Below are 17,757 nucleotides of genomic sequence, written 5' to 3' on the forward strand. Positions count from 1 at the left end.
GTTTCCACCAGGCTGCAGGGACTATAGGGCGGGGCTGACCTGTTGCTATGTCGCAAAAGAGGGTCTGCTGACCTGGACCGACTAAGAAATCTTGGAGCTGCAGGCCCGAGACTGCGGTTCTGTAACTGGGCAGCTCGTCGTCGGCTTGCTGTGCGTCAGCCAGGACCGTGTAGTCTACACCCAGGGACAGGCTGTGGATGGTGGGTCTGGAAAGCATGTCAGCAGCGACATTGTCCTTTCCGGAGACATGTTGGATATCCGTTGTGAATTCGGAAATGTAGGACAAATGTCGCTGCTGACGAGCTGACCAGGGATCGGAGACCTTGGAGAAGGCAAAAGACAAAGGCTTGTGGTCAGTGAAAGCGGTGAAAGGCCTGCCTTCTAAAATGTACCGGAAATGCCAGACAGCCAGGTACAGCACTAGAAGTTCCTGATCAAAAGCGCTGTATTTCAGTTCGGGTGGTCTAAGTTGCCTGCTGAAAATGTTGTGTTTCTGTGTTTCTGGGGTGAGGTCGCTTGGTTGCTGGGACTGGTTTAGGTAGGCGTTGGGCCCGCGGTCTGGCGATTTGGCTGACGGATGACTCGCTCTCGCTTTTAGCCTTCCACAGGACATCTGCCCGGGTGGCTACCTCACGTGGGTTGCTGAAATCGGCATCGGTCAACAGCAGGTGAATGTCATCGGGTAGTTGTTCGAGGAAGTCCTGTTCGAACATCAGGCAGGGCTTGTGTCCCTCAGCCAAGGCCAGCATCTCGTTCATCAGGGCTGATGGGGATCTGTCCCCCAGGCCGTCGAGATGAAGCAGGCGGGCGGCGCGCTCGCGACGGGAGAGGCCGAAGGTCCGAATAAGAAGGTCTTTGAAAGCCGGGTACTTGCCTTCCTCCGGAGGAGACTGGATCAAGTCTCCAACCAGGGCGGCTGTCTCCTGGACAGGGAGCTAACCACGTGGTAGTACCGTGTGGAGTCGGAGGTGATCTGCTGAAGTTGGAATTGTGCTTCGGCCTGGTCGAACCACACGCGGGGCTGAAGCGTCCAAAAGGTGGGCAGCTTGAGTGCCACTGTATTGGCTGCTGTTTTGTCGTCCATTGTGTGGGTCCAAAATCCGTTTGGACCGTTGGGGTCACCAATGTAGCGGCTGCTACGGCGATGTGAAAGTAAGACACTAGTCGATCAGTTGCAGAACAAAAACTGACTTATTTTCCCGCCTTGTGCGGGCCTTTTAAGAGGAACGGTTCCCGCCCACCGAAAACGGAAATTACGTATGCGCTACGTCATCAAACTTTTCCCGTGCGCGGGTTCTCCCCGTCGCTCGGGGAAGACGAAGGCCCAGCACCATCTTGGGCCTCGCCGCTCCGACGACGTGCGACCCGACCGCCGAGCCAGTTCACTTGCTCGGATGATGAGTTGCTACAGTATTATATTTTTCATCAAAACTGAACTGGGTTCCACAAAATCTGCCATGCAACCTCATGCACGTTATTCTCCTTCTGTTGTTTCCTGACATTTGGGCAAGTTCTTAATTTGATCAGGAATCTATTTTCAATTCTATGAGCAATAATTGTACCTAGCAGTTACTTATCTTTCGCTTTCTGGAATTCCATATGAAACAAGCAGAAGTATCTCTCTGTTTACTACTTCTGTTGCTTCTTTGACATCAGAATAACCAGGCATGATCTACTTATTACTCTGATCATTTAGGCTACTCAGACACTCAATCTGCAGGCAGGAAATTAAAACTAATGATTATAGACCAGCAGGTCAATGTTTTCCCCCGCTCACCTTTTTTTTAAGTATTGGTCTTATGTGCAATTTTCCACTCTAAAGAAATGACTCTCAAATCAAAATAGCTTTTGAAGATTATAGTCAGGTCATCTGTAATGTTCAGATCCATTTTCTTTAGTAGACTGGCTGAAAACCTTTTGTTTTCAGGATAAATCACTCACCCCTTAAAGCCATTAGACACAAAAAATGCAATAGAAAAGAAAACAAAATCTCAATGGTTTAATTTTATATATTTTTATATTTCATTGATATAAACCAATAGATAAAGTAGTGTCTCTTTTAATTTTGTCTTGCTGGTGCTAGATACTCTGATTTTGCAGTTGTATCGGTTTTGTGGCACAAGATCTTACAGTCATCTGTTGTTCCAATTATTTGAAAAGGGACGTTGGTCTCATTACGTTTCCTCATTCCTGTGCTGATTGGCCTCAGTTCCCAGCCGTTGCAAAACATGAGACGGATGCACTACTATTTTATGCACTCAGCACTTACTCGGACTGATGGAATACAAGTCACCTTCCTGTCCTCACTGTAAGGATCAATGCCAAATAAGAGAGGGGTTGAAGGTGAAGTAAGCAGTACTGTCCCAGTTGGGAGCTCGCATATGAAATAGATGTAGGATTAGGTTGCATGGCCCCTCCAGCCTGCTCTAATGCTCAGAAGGAGAATGGTTGAGCTGATCTTTGCCTCCTCTACATTGGTGAGACCAAACGCAGACTAGGTGACTGTTTCGCAGAACACCTGCGCTCTGTCCGTAACCGCGACCTGCATCTCCCCGTTGCCAGTCACTTCAACTCCCCCTCCCACACTATCACAGATACGTCAGTCCTCGGCCTCCTCCACTGCCAGGAGAATTCCAAGCGCAAAGTGGAGGAACAGCACATCATTTTCCGTCTTGGAACCTTGCAGCCTAACGGCATGAATATTGAATTCTCCCACTTTAGGTAATCCCCACCCCACTTCCCCACAAATCCCCCACCATGCTTCCTCTCTTCTTCCCTGTCATAGCCTCCTTTTTTCCTCTCTCACCTTTTATCCATCCACCGGTGGATCTCCTCTCCCGTCCTCCCCCGCACCTACCCATCACTATGTCTTACCTGCATCTACCTACCACCATCTTGTGCCCACCCTGCCTCCCCTCTTTTGTCCACCTATCACTGCTCTGCTTTTCCCTCCTATACCATATATTGGGCTTTTCCTTTTCCTATCTTCAGTCCTGAAGAAGGGTCCTGACCTGAAACGTTGACCGCCTGCTTTTCTCCACAGATGCTGCCTGACCTGCTGAGTTCCTCCAGCATCATCATGTTTTTCATCTAGATTCCAGCATCCGCAGTCCTCTGTTTCTCTGATCTTTGCCTCAAGTTATACTATCCTGCCTGTTTCCACTGGGCTGCACACCAAGTGACACACACAGTCTGAGTAATCGTAGGTGGAGCCTCTTCTTGAGTCACCCATTTGAATGGGGAGCCACCAATTTTGAGGCAGTAGTCTTGCAGCTGCTCTCCCTATGACCATTTACATTAACTGAGCTCCAATAAACAGAAGGGTACTGTAGGTCACGCTGGCTGCTTGCCAAAAGTCCACTGCCCAGCTTTCACTGTGGAATAATGGGGTGGATGGAAAATCAGCCTTGTTCTACTTTGTAGGAATCACAGTTTTGTCTATGAGAATAGGCGTCTGTATTGTTACATGCAATAAAATTAGTAAAGGAAAATCATATCATAATACTTATGCTAAAATAAGTTTGTTTTTCCTCTATTTGCTTTGATTCTAATATTTTATGACATCCTGCATTAAGGGCTTTGGCTCATGACTTGATTTCTCAATTGGACATTCTTTTAAAAACCCCATTGCTCTGGTTGCCACAGGGAGGGAATAGATACTGCCTGGATAACCCAAACTAAGTGATAGGTCCCTTTTTTGTTCAGTTATTCATGGGATTTGCACATCACTGGCAAGGCCAGCATTCAATACCCATACCTCATTGCCTTTCAATTGGGTGTCTATTTGGCCCTCTCAGTGGACAGTGCACACTGCTGTGGGTTAATGGTTGTGAATAGGTCAGATTGGGTTAAGAGAGCAGATTTCTTTCCCTGAAGGATATTAATGAATGGCATTGTAATTAGAAAAGCTATCTGGTAGTTTCATTACTGGCTCAATCCTTGTTTTTAAGTATCACATTATTTAATTGATTGAATTTAAATTCCTGTGATGGGATTTGAACATGAAAAACACTATGATGCTGGAGGAACTCAGCAGGCCAGGCAGCATCCATGGAGAAAAGCAGGCGGTCAATGTTTTGGGTTAGGACCCTTCTTCAGGACTGGCTTGCTGAGTTCCTCCAGCATCATAGTGTTTTTCATCTAGATTCCAGCATCTGCAGTTCTTTGTTCCTCTGGGATTTGAACATATCTATAGATCAGTGATTCAAGCTTCTAAATTACCAGTCCATTAACTTGATTACTATGTTACGATCCCAATGATATTGAAACTATAAGTATCTTTTAAATTTACATTAAAGAAGGGATAATCATTTAAATTATTGTTTATAGCAAATGTTCCACCTATTGATTAAGATTCTTTCTGTTAAAATGGACTCACTGAAACAAGGCTGTTGCTACTACAACTGTAACCAGTGACCCTGGTCACTTTATTGCGTTGTGCTATTTTATCACGCCCTCTTGATGTTGCATAGCTTGTTGCTACGGCTACAGGAAAAACAGAAAATAACATCTCTTCACTTTAAAGGAACATTTTGTAACTGAACAGGAACAGAAGAACTTAGTGGAGAGGCTCTCAAAACAAAGCTGAAAGAGCTCAAAGGTGAGAACACTGATTCCTCCTTATTTAATCCAGTAACAGAGGCTATAAATGCTTCAGTGTGTAAAAGATGTGGTAGGGTTTGTACAGACTGAAAGATTAAGCAGTGTTGATCTGCTTACAGACTTGAGAGCATTGTCCTGATGTGTTAAAGAACATTAAATTTTTTTTGATATTTCAAATTATTTCATGCCGAGTATGATCTCTTTACATTCTTTTTCACCTCTTCCTTCCAAGAGTTGTGCTATTGTCTCGGTTCTTCACACAGAAAGTCCAGCTGTACTACTTACATTTTGCTGAAATGTGTACTAGTTTCCACGGGTCATGGTCCTTTGTTCCTAGTGTTCTGTGTAGTTATTGAAGTGAAAATATAACTCAGTGAAAAGAAATTGCTTCCTTGTGTCCTGCATCAGACTCAGGACATCAGTAAGCATGGAATGCTTTTAAAGTCCTGTCATTGTTGTTATACAACCAACTGGACTACATTAAAAGAAACTACAACTAGCAACCAAATCATTACACAATCTCCTTTTGATGATAGTTGAGATAATAACATTGGTCACAGTGGAAAACAGGTATAAGATACCTTGTCCTTAAAATTATTCCAGAGATAATTTAGTAAGTCATCTAAAAGTTAGTGCTCTGATAATGCAGCACTACCTGGGTACTGAAACTGAAGGATCAGCAGATATACTCAAGTTTATTTTTCAGTATCAACTGTGGCTCACTTCTGGTTCAAATCCCATTCCAGTGAGTTGACCACAATCACCCAGGCTGACACCTCAGGGCAGTGCTGTAAAAGTGTTACTCTATCAGAATTGGTATATTTTGGAAGTGAATTTAAATCATCACCTTGTCTGCTGTCTTGAGTACCCCATGCCTTATTTTCAAGTAGAGGATGGAGTTATCGCTGATATATAGACCAATGTTTATCTCTCAACCAACATCACAAAAATAGACTGGCTGATCATTGTCACATCGAAGTTCATGGGAGATGGCCTTTTACAAACTGATTACTCTGTTTCCTACATTACACCAGTGACTACACTTGGACAGGTAGATGGATAGGAAAGGTTTAGAGGGATATGGGCCAAGCACGCATAGATGGGATAAGCTGAGATGGGAATCTTGTTTGGCATGGACCAGTTGGGCCAAAGGGCCTGTTTCTGTGCTGTATGACTCTATGACTTAAAAATGTATTTCATTGAATGAAAGGTGCTTTGAGATGTCATAAAAGGTAATATATAAATGCAAGTCATTCTTTTATTGTTAAAGGCACAATATACATTTAATATAAACAAAAAGTACTGGAAATACTCAACAGGTCAAGCAGCAGCTGTGAAGGAAGACACAGAGTTAATGTTTCAGATCATTGACCTTTCATCAGATGAGTTCTGATACAAGGGTTTCAAACAGAAACATTAACTACTGTTTCTCTCTCCACAGATGCAGCCTGACCAACACAGTATTTTCAGCATTTTCAGTGTTTTGCTTTTGCAGCATAGATGCAAGTTATTGTGATGGGTCTTGAATCACAACTTTCCTGCATCAGAATCAACCCATAACCACCACCATCACTGAAACTCCATTAGCTGTGCAAGAGGAAAATTAAAATTACTGATCCCTGTGGCATACAAATGAGGAGGCAAAAAATCTCATATTCTAGGAGTTTATTCAATTTTTCACAACCTAAAGTTTTCTGCATTAGTCCATGAATCCACAATGTTGAAATTCATTTTAGCTTTTGAAGGTGTCAAATAGCACCAGGAGAAAAGGAGGTATTTTGCATTGGTGAATTTCACAAGATGCCCCAGAGCTATTGCGTCTGTTTGTCCCAAATTGTTTGGAGACTTAAGTTCAAGGGAGGGGTGGTGTAGGAGAGCAGAGAAGATGTCTATCTGTATTTTTGTTCAATATAAATAATAGCACAAGCAAAAAACCTGACTTCAAGTTGGACTTAAAAATCATCAGACTATTAAAATATGCATTTACAGTAGGAAATGGAAATTGAATTGGTGAGAGAAGAGGTAATTCATAATCCCTGTGCCACTATAAATAAAGGTAGTTTGGATAATTCAGAATAAGGCCGGTTCTTTGAGGGAGTTTTGTTATAATCCTAAATTCATAATTTCCACTGCCATAAAAACCAGCAGTCTTTTGTTGAATTGAGCTGCAGTTGGGCGGCATAACTGTAACCATCCTTCCACTCTTCCGCCTTTGAAAGCTTTTGCACCTTCTTGGCACTGCTCAGGTGAGAGAGGGAGAGAGAGAAAGGGAAGGGAGCAGTGGAAATATCTACAGCCTGTGAAATCGATTTTTTTATGTTAAATCTTTTCCTTTGCTTAATTTTGAACAACATCACTGGTAGCAAACCGTGTTAGATTTGCTGGAACTTTAGAGGTGGGTCGATGAAATGGACCCGAACATGTCAGACAGAATTAGCTGGAAACAAGGCACTCCACCCAACAGTCCAGGGTGGTGTATATCGTCTTCATGAGCCTCCTCCCATGTTACGTCTTTAGAATGTGGGAGGAAACCGGAGCACCCGGAGGAAACCCCCGCAGACACGGGAGAACGCACAAACCGGCCTGTTACCACGCTGTAAATAAAATTTTTTAAAAATTTTTTAAAAATTTACTATATCCAACCCCTCTATTCCATTCTTCCTCATGAGCTTATCTCCCTTTCAATGTACCCAGGCTACACACAGAACAGCAGTGCTGAGGTATTCCAGTGGTTGCTGAAGCTGCCAGTTGCTGAAAGCCTGTCATTTCTGAGAACTCCTGGTGATGCTGTGTTGAGAGTATTTAAAGCAGGCTGACTGAACTAGCAGAGCACAACAGTCAACTGCTATTTATGATCCTCCAACAATTACACAGAGGTAGGGTTTCATCTCTAACACAGGGCCGTCAAGGGTTGACAGGATGGAGCATAGAAAGCAAAATCTGCTTGGGTCCTTCCCACACCAGTGACTGATTCTGCCTGAATTTTCTTCCACTGATTGGTATTGGAATATTCCTTTCTGTTCTGTGAACTCTGCTGTGGTACACGTTCCATCCCGCAGATGTTTCGGGTTGCCAATAGACGCAGGAAGTGGAACAGTGCAGCAGAGTGATGCAGGTGGTAGAGCTGCTGCCTCACAGCTCCAGAGACCTGGCTTCAGACCCGAACTCTAGTGCAGTCAGCGTGGAGCTTGCATGCTTGTTCCATAACCATTTGGGTTTCCCCCAACATCCCAAAAACGTGCATGTTTTTAGGTTAATGGGCCAGTGTAGATTGCCCCCAGTGTGTACATGAGTGGTGGAATCTGGAGGGAGTTGATGGGAATGTGGGGAGAATAAAATAGGATTAGAGCAGGATGATTGTAAATGGGTGCTTGATAGTCTGCATGGCCTTGGTTCTGTGCTGTGTGTTCTATAACTCTATGACTCTTAAACCAGGGCAGACATTGGCAGCAGTGGGCATGTGGTTGATGCAGGTGATGGCGGCACGGTAGTGTTTGGCGGCATGGTAGTGCAGCAGTTAGCGTAATGTTATTACATTACAGTGCCAGCGACCCGGGTTCAATTCCCACCACTGTCTGTAAGCAGTTTGTACATTCTCCCCGTGTCTGCACGGGATTCCTCCGGGTGCTCCGGTTTCCTTCCACATTCCAAACACGTACGGGTTAGGAGCTGTGGGCATGCCATGCTGGCGCCGGTAGAGTGGCGACACTTGCGGGCTGCCCCCAGCACATTTTCAGTAACACAAAAAGACACACTTCACTGTGTGTTTCAATGTACATGTGACTAATAAATAAATACCTTAAATCTTATCTTATGTATACACTAATGCAATGCACATACTTAGTACATCAGAAAGCAAATGGCATTTGGAGTGACAAAGGTGCTTGCAGGCTAAATGCAGATAAAATTATCAATGTTTGTTGCACCCTTGAACATCATTAACATTGTTATCCTTTCATTACACTTCTTAGCTTGGGGAGATACTAATGCTAAATATACACCAGCCACTGGGCTACATTCAACCATGTAGATGCAGAAGTAAAAACAAAGAATGCTGTTAATACTCTGGAGATCCAGCAACAGCTGTGCAGAAAAAAAACAGCGAATGTTTTAGAAACAGATGTAGGAGTAGATGTAGTTACAGACCAGAGTGAGGACCCTCTTGTTAACGTAAATGAGATTACAAGTTTAGAGGGATAAGTAATTTCCAGGAAGTGATTATACTCAGAAAACTGGCAGTTGTTGAGTAGAGAAGTAAATACATTCAAGCATGAATCACATCTAGTTTCATCCAATAAATTAAATCAGAGCCTCGGTGAAGTGACGAGTAGGCTCAACGCTACTCTCTCCATGGCTTTTTAACTCTCATCAGTTTGGTATCCATTCTGTTTTGTATAGCCTTGGTGCTCTTCATCATATAAACACATTTATTAGATTATTCTGAATAGCTTTCAATTGGTGAAAGGTAGAAATGATAAAAGTACAGTTCAGCTCCAGTGCGGTGATCAATGATTTGATGGTCTCCAGATTTGATCTTTATTGTCCTGCTGCCTTCCAGGACTGATCTTCACTGCCCCGCTGGTCTCCTGGTCTAATCCTCACTATACGGCTGGTCTCCGGGTCTGACCCTCACTACATTGCTACTGAGCTGGTCTGTGCTTTACTGCCAACAACCAAACAGTAAACCACTAACATTCTAAGTGGATCTTGAGTAAGTTTAATTTTTCCCTGGAAAGGAGGTGAAATAAGATTTTTATATCCTTATGTGTTTCTGGTAGTATACTTTGGAGTGGACTATTCTTCCATTTCCTTTTTACTTATCAGGAGAATGGCTGAGGGAGGCTCAGTTAATATGCAAACACTGCATGAGTCATTTAAGAAGTTTGCAGCCTATGGAGACTCCAAAGCCACCGGCAATGAAATGACTGGGAAGAACTGGGCCAAATTGTGCAAAGACTGCAAAATCATTGATGGCAAAACCATCACCTCAACTGACGTTGACATTGTCTTTTCAAAAGTGAAGTAAGTAGCAGATAAATGTTCAAATTAGAACTATTGTACTGCCTGCATTGAATAATTTGGCATTGTCCATAGTGGCAGAACTGAGATTTGTTACAAATTTACATGGCACAAAACATTACTTGTAAATTTGAAAAAGCTATGCTTATTTAGTTAAAACAGATGGAATGAAGATCTAGTGGTTAGTCTTTTACCATTGCTAAACATATGCAAAAGTATCAACCAGTAGCTACATTCACCTCCCACACACGTGAATTCAATACAACCCCAAATATACCTTGGTAAATAAAACGACCTGATACTGTCACATACTTTCAGTGGTGTCAACCAAAGAGGAGTTTCCCCATCTGTAAATTAGGGAGAGCAATCTCAATCTAACATTTGGTAGTCACATGTCCACCTCAAAAAAATGCCCACGTTTCAACAAAGTGAGCTTTTTCAGTCACATCTAGTCCAGGCTATTTTCCTTCCTTTATGTAACTATTGTTAGTGGAATCAACAGCCCCCAAACCATTCCTTTCTGCCATCTTCTCATGCTACCCTTCCATCACCCCCAGACCTTCTCTTCACTAACCCCCTGCCTACATCCTTCTTTAATTTGTATTGATGAATATCTGTGATGGAAAAATATAAAATGAGATTTAAAAACATTAAAGAAGCACATGGTTGGAATCTGTAATGCACTGCCTGCAGATGTGGGAGAGATAGGTTCCATTGTGCGCTTCAGAGGGAAATGGATAAATATATAGTGGTGAAAAATTACCAAGTTCGTGGGGATGGGCCAGTGAGTGGCAGCGAACGTGGGGCAGACATCGTGGGCCAAATGGTCTCGTTCAGTGCTATTACCATTCTAAGATTCTGTGGCAATTGGCTACACTACACCAAAATGGGAAGGGGTAAATATCACATCACTGACAGAAAACTTGCTTTGTGTGATCTGTCTGTCATTATTTCATGTACCAGCAAGTAATATACAGGCTCAGTGAGAAACCCAAATCTGCAGTTGACCAAAAGCAATTAATGTTCCAATGAATCCAACAAGGTAAAATATAGATGCTCAGAGCATTATCTGATGAAATAATCTATCTTCCTCTGTGAGGTGATGTCTGATCCTCTGCACATTTTCAGCACTGTCTATTTTGTGACCACGCACAGTCCATGCACAGTCTCTTATCATCACCAAACAGATTGATCTCCACATTTAATCTGTATCCTCAGGTTAACATAGAAGTGAATGTGATTCTTTTTCATGACTGCTTCATTTCTTCATGACTAACACCCATTTTCCCATATTTCCTTATAACATAGAAGGCCATTCAGCCCATTGACTCTATGTTGGCTCACAGGGTAATTCATTCTCCCACTAATTTTCCCTGTTACCTACATTCCCATCATCTCCCCCCCACCCTACCCCCTCCCCAGATTCTAACAATTAACCGATACACTAGGGGCAATTTAGTGTCCAAATAACCTACCAACCCACATGAAACAAGAACATCTCAAGGAAACCCACATGGTCATGTGGAGAATGTGCAAACTCCACACAACTGGCACCAGATATCAGGATTCAACCCAGGTTACTGATGCTGTGAAGCAGCAGTGGTACCACTCGTGTATATGTATGGTAGCTGATTGGTCATTTCAACAGCCTTTCTTAACTCCTCCGGGAAGTTATGACAGGACATCTTCTTGGCCAGACAGCTAAGTAGAAGATAATGTGGGAATGAGGGGAAGCCATCGTCACTGTCATTTCATTCCACTTAATATTACGTTTGTAATGTAGTAAGAATGACTGAAGACTCAAGCCAGTTAAATAGTATTGGAGATGCAGCAAAGTTTGGAGGCACCAGACATTTGACAACCATATTTACAAATTGGATGGATTAAAAATCAGATTAGAATCCCTTAGACTTCAATGTACTATTTCCAAAATCGGTCTGTTATAAGTTTGCAAATGTGTAATAGATACCTCATTTGAAAAAGTGTATATTATAAAGAAAAGAATTAATTGTTCAAGTTTGTTGCAAATCTAAAAATCTATATATGAGGAAGTTTTACTGCTGGTATAGCTTGCACAATTTAAACATGATATAATGATTTTTTAAACCCTCAGTAGATCCACATTACCAATTTTTAAAATGAGAAATGAAGTATTTTAATTACATTTGCACAGAGCCAAAACAGCTCGCGTAATCACCTTCGAAGAGTTTAAAAGTGCTTTGGCAGAGCTGGCCCCAAAGAGATTCAAAGGCCAAAGTAAGGAGGAAGCTACTGAGGCTGCCTACAAGATGATTGCAGGGAAAGACCCAGCAAATATCGGTGTAACGGTGAGTGAACCAGCAGAAATTATCCAGCGAGGGAAAGAATGTCACGCAGCATGTTTGGCCTGTTTTTATGAGCAGGTTTGGCCTGTTTCCGTGCACCACAGGATTACCAAACACAGGCCATTGTTGATGAGGGCTGGTTCATCAAAACTGTCCAGCAATGTCTTGGTGCCTTGTGCATCAGAACTTCTAATGCTCCACACCCACTACCGTGTCATCTTTTGGCAATTACAAACAAAATACCTTGGCCAGTTTTCTGAGAATAAAGTCTGGGAAGTTGCTCCCTAACTCACAAGATGATCAAAATAAAACCACATTAGTCATGATTGATTTATCTAGTATTATCCCTATTTCTATGCATACTACTTCTTTTATAGCCAGTAACTTGTCCAGTTCTCTTTGAACAGTGAATCCACACACATGACAACTATTGTCTTACGGTACCTGGCTGAAAAAGAACCTGCTGACAAACAGCCTTGTTCTGTCTTTTTGTAATTACATCCAAACAAACGTATGAATACAATCAAACCAGTTCATTACTTTAAACACCTCATTAAGTCCCCCTTGAGTCTACAGCTCCCCAGAGTTTGCTGTCCTGACATACTGAAATAACTGAAAGCCTTGTGCTTGCTATATCATATGAAAGCTCTTGGATAAGATAGCTTCTCTGTAAAAATCATTACCTTAGGTAGTGCTGTACTAGTTCATTCTACCTTTAACAGGGTACCTCCAAAGAGTTAGTCCAATACTTAGTTTTGGACCTTTCTGAAGATGCGTTTGCTAGCACCATGAAAACAAATGAAATAGAGAGAAAATGTCCCTCTGGCTCCCTGGCTTTCTCTACCTTTCCATTTCCTCTCACTCTTGTTCTCACTCACTTTGTGTCCCAGGAAATTTGGGACAAGATCTCAAAGAGACGCTAGCTTAAAATTCTTTCATACATGCATGGATTGCTAACGGCAGAGATTGTTCATACAGAGCAGATCAGCGCAAGGAGTGTGAGTACTGAGTAACAGGTCTCATGTGGTGTCTGAGGTAGTGGAGGCAGCAGAGTGTGGTAGTTGGAACTAACGGTAGGTCCCCTTTAATTGACGTACTTGGTCTATCCTTTGGGTATCCTTTGGGCCTCCCACCAACCTACCTTGACCCATTCATGATCGCTACTCCATGCCTACACCACTACTACTGTGACCAGATCATGTAAACGCTCTTTCCAAAAGCAAGTGAATGTTAACTCACCTCATTGCCCTAATCCAATATTAGGGGATCCCTAATCCCCTTCTGACTGAGGCTCTGATCTTCCTCAGGTCAATCTCTAAAGTCGACCTTCCCTCACCCACCAACTCAGTGACTGGCAGAAAAGGCTTTTGGTCAGGCATTTGCCACAGCAGAAGGCATCTTCTTCCTCATTTTGCAGCAGTATATTCACCCGCAGAATAGAGGCTGCCTGAACAATTTTGCCTTCTTCAGGTCAAACAGTGTCTAGCCTTCTGAGGATCTAATCCTCACCCTTATTTACAAAATAGTTATTTCTTTAAGATTCATCTTTAACAAAGGATTTGCTTTTTGCTCCATTATTTTCCACAACCACTTTTTAAACATGAAAGTAAATGGAAAATGGTAAAAACAGAAGAAATATGCACAGGAGGACATATTCCACGGCCTCACTATTAACAACACACAACACAGACAATGAAGCATAATGTGCTTCTAACTGCTGCCCTGTTAATCTATTTGTTCTCACCTTATCAGAAAAATTCCCTTTGTTCTACCCAACCCTTCTCACTTTTTCTACCACTTTTTTTCTCTCTTTCTCAGTTCTGATGGAAGTGAAATGAGGTTAAACAAATATTAACCTTGTTTCACTTTCTACAACTGCTGCCTGACCTGCTGAGTGTTTCCAGCACTTTTTGTTTATATTCTCTTGTTGTTCTCTGCTGTAAAGGTGCAACTAGAAAAAAATAGCCTGCACAGGAACGTATGGACAAACATGAATATATGCTTAAATGACTGGTTATTCGGAACTGAAAATATACTGTTCGTGAAATATACTTAATTTGGATTTATCAAAAATTGATAATTTATATTGATGACAGTGTGTGAAAATATCAGATTGTGACTCAGTTAACACACGTTATCAAATTAATTATTTATTAAATTAAAACTGCAAGTTCCCAAAGGCTGATCAGTGTTAGAAATCACATATCTATGGCATTCAATCTCAATCCAGTTTCCTCATATGAATTATGTGATTTCATACAACAGGTTCATAACAGTTTATATGAGTGAGGTGTTGTTCATCTGGAGTAAGATGCATGTACATTGCATTTGGTATATTGGTATGAGGACAGGCTGCCCAGAGACCGTGAACCTGTGGAATTCTCCAGCATAGTTGAAACCAAATCATTAAACATATTCAAGAGGGGGTTGGATATTGTTCCTAGGGCTAGAGGGATCAAGGGATATGGGGTGAAAAGTGGTACACAGTACTGAATTTGGATGGGGACACAAGACTGCAGATGCTGGAATCTGGAGCAAAACACAAACTGCTGGGAGAAACTCAAAAAGTCAGCCAGCATCTGTGGAGGGAAACGGACAGTTGATGTTTTGCGTTGAGACCTTTCATCAGTTGACAGAATTTGGATGATCAACCTTCATCTTATTGAATCATTGATCATATTCAATGGTGGAGCAGGCTCAAAGGGCCAAATGGCCTATTCCTACTCTTATCTCTATGTTTCTATAATTATCATTATCTTATGAGCTTAACATGAACTCATCTGGTCTAGACAGAATCAGAAAATAAACATATGGATCAAATACCCTTCTAACTTAATTTTCTTCCTTTTCTAGATTCTTATAACAAAGTATTATTTTGTTTTTAGAAAGTGACAAAGACTGGTGCTGTTGACAGACTGACTGACACGTCCAAGTACACAGGCTCCCACAAAGAACGCTTTGATGAAGGTGGAAAAGGCAAAGGGAAGATTGGTCGAGAGGATATAATAGAGAACACAGGTTATGTGGGAGCTTACAAAGGAGCTGGCACATATGATGAAAAGGCAAAAGAGAAATAATATTAAAAGTGACTTCTGGTTTGTTTGGCTTCTTGTAAGTGGGGGAAATGCTTTGGTTAACCTGCTGAAGACTTAATATAATGTATAGTCATTATGCTTTAACAAGCTTTTAGTTAAAAATAATTATTTAATATAAAAATGATGATAATTTTCTGTATGGACACAGCACATTTATGCTAAATCTTTACATATTTTGTGTAGAAATTAGTCCTTTAAAAATAAACAGTTAACACTTATGTTAAAAGTAGCCAGATAGAGTTTTTGTGTCAGCAGCCATATAAGAATGGAAATAAGCCCCCAAAGTATTAATTACATTTTATCTGTTAAGGATGTTAAAATACATAATGGAAATGGCATTTCATATCTCCATTATACAAAAAGAATGTATTTCTAGTCTTAAACACAACCTTTGTAAATAATTACTTTAACATTATTCTTAGATTACAGATATTTACACTTACCTACTTAACTATCCTTAATGAGAAGGCTCCAAGTTCTGAAGCATTTCCCCTTTGATAGGCCAGAAACGCATAGCGTGATATTGCTGCAGCTTTTTGTGCCACTACATTGGCCTGCATGGCAACACTGCAAGTTGGAGTTACAAGATTTTGTAGTAGGCAAACTGTGTGGATGTCAGCGTCAAATGTTCGAATGCATGATTCCAGAATTTTGTTCATCGTCCAACATTTGCCAATGCCAACAAAATCCCTGGAGATGTGACAGTTTCAAAAATTCAATACCAAGGACATACACCAAAGTTTCAACATGGAAAATCTTTTAACCCATCCAGCCTGCATCACTATTTGCCCTGTGCCGGAGCTAATGGTTTTAATTTCCCCACCTTATTACTTGCACCCTTTTTAGATTAATAACAAATAATGGGGCGGCATTGGTTCCCAAAACAGACTTGCTAGGATAAATTTTAGACTCTAGCCATTGTGTGATGAATAAACACTAATAATCACCAGAAATCACTGGAGTGGAACCTCATAAGAATGCTCTTGTAGATGGAACTCAATGAGATACTGTAACCTGACATCACCCAGCTGATAAGATTATTGGTAGATGAACGAACCACGCTACTTTAACTAGATTTTCTATATTGATAGTTTTTATGGAAAATTAAATCTTTCCTGATTATGATCAAGGAGCATAGTAAGATCAATTAATATTTTTAGTATTGAAACTTTGTACAAATACTTTCCACCCTCTTAAAGCACCCTTTAAATTTGGGAAATAGACTCTCTGTTGGACATTCTAAATGCTCTGTGTACTGAGTGAATACTGTAATGTACATCTTCTATTCCATCACTTCACATGGACAGAAAGCTAAAATGGCATGCAGCGTAATGGACAATCTGGGTGTTTATGTAACATCATTCATCTAAAATATTTTGAATAAAAGATAACTTGCCCAAAAATTACCTTGGTGCAAATATACCACAGTACCATTTACCAAGATTTTTTTACTATTTATTCTGTTCTTAACAATCTGTTTTGATATCTATTGCATTAAATTATTCTGTTTCTAAATAATTGGAAATGTTCACATGCTTTCTATCAGATAGCAAAGGGACCAACAGAAGGATGAACTTGCACTATGGTGTAATTATCCATCGTAAACAACACCCTGCACGCAGCAGGCAGCTTGCAAGAAAACCTCAGCAGTGCATCTGTGATTTTATGATAAAAGGTGACTGCCATGGCACTCAAAATGGGAAAAGTTAACCCAGCCACTTTAGTGTCAGTCCAAACCTAAATATATTTTCTTCTTGGAATATTCTTCAAAGATAAGATAATTGAAAACTCAGTAAAGAGTATGAAGTTCTTTGGCATCAACTGAGAGTATCTTTGATATTTATGGAACTGTCTTGGGTGAAGCTCCCAAAGGAAATGAAAGTTTAGCTAAATCCAGGGCATGACTTTAGTAAACATGTGTTTCTCCATGGAAACACATATTCATCTAAACAATAAAACAGCTGCTTTTAATAAGATTTAGCCTACACCCAAGCATGGTTTCAAGGTAACCGTTGTTTGCAGACTGTCGTTGCTGTGCTATAATATACAATAGTGAGTGTCAATATTGAGTTAACTGACTTAGAGTTCCCAGGACCGTACAATTACTCGAGCTTGATGAATGAAAGTTTATTTTGTTTTGAATAGTACGGTATCCGACTTAAGGATGGATTTGTTCGATAAATAGGTCAGGCAATGCCTGTTCTTACTCACAATTTGTAACCAGCTAATGAAACCATCGAACTGTACAATTTCTAATCTTGCAATTTTGTTAGTGGGAACAAGAAAAGCAGTCAATTATTCCACAACAAATAATCCTTTAATAATCCTCAAGGATCTGATAAGATGCTTGACTAGTCTGGAACTCATTATTTTTGTTACTCCAGTGCTGGAGTTCACAATATTTCAGCTAAATTGCAAAGCTGCCATGAATAATATTGGAGTGTATTCACTTCTGAATGTTGCTTAATCACATTGTCCATTTGCACAAGCTGTTTTTATTGTGTAAGATAATCTATTGGCTTCCAGTTCATGAATGATTGGATCGATGGTTAATAGATCCAATTGTTTCTTCAAGGATGTGCCTGCCTCTCACCAGATCAATAATGTTAGTGCAACTATTCATACTTGTTTATTCATTTAGGCTCTTAATACACATTCAAGGGACAGTTTACAAAAGGAATGGTGGAAGGTTTCTTCCTCCAAACTCTACTATATGT

The 17,757-nt window shown here is 41.0% G+C and overlaps 1 protein-coding gene across 2 annotated transcripts; it reads left to right on the top strand.

The window, feature by feature from the left end:
* The first annotated feature begins 4,491 nt into the window (after nucleotides 1-4,491).
* Nucleotides 4,492-16,462, top strand: LOC127577285 (tubulin polymerization-promoting protein family member 3-like). 2 transcript variants are annotated; one of them, XM_052028360.1, is made up of 5 exons: nucleotides 4,492-4,600; nucleotides 9,161-9,313; nucleotides 9,427-9,624; nucleotides 11,795-11,948; nucleotides 14,831-16,462. In XM_052028360.1, exons 3-5 carry the CDS (start codon nucleotides 9,431-9,433, stop codon nucleotides 15,020-15,022), a joined length of 540 nt encoding a protein of 179 aa, XP_051884320.1. In that variant the 5' UTR covers nucleotides 4,492-4,600; nucleotides 9,161-9,313; nucleotides 9,427-9,430; the 3' UTR covers nucleotides 15,023-16,462. The 2 variants fall into 2 exon arrangements, with proteins under 2 accessions (XP_051884320.1, XP_051884321.1); XM_052028361.1 differs by lacking the exon at nucleotides 9,161-9,313 and having other exon boundaries at nucleotides 4,513-4,600.
* The last annotated feature ends 1,295 nt before the right edge of the window (nucleotides 16,463-17,757 follow it).

The sequence above is a fragment of the Pristis pectinata genome, chromosome 13 (assembly GCF_009764475.1).
Source record: "Pristis pectinata isolate sPriPec2 chromosome 13, sPriPec2.1.pri, whole genome shotgun sequence".
In the NCBI taxonomy this organism is placed as follows: domain Eukaryota; kingdom Metazoa; phylum Chordata; class Chondrichthyes; order Rhinopristiformes; family Pristidae; genus Pristis; species Pristis pectinata.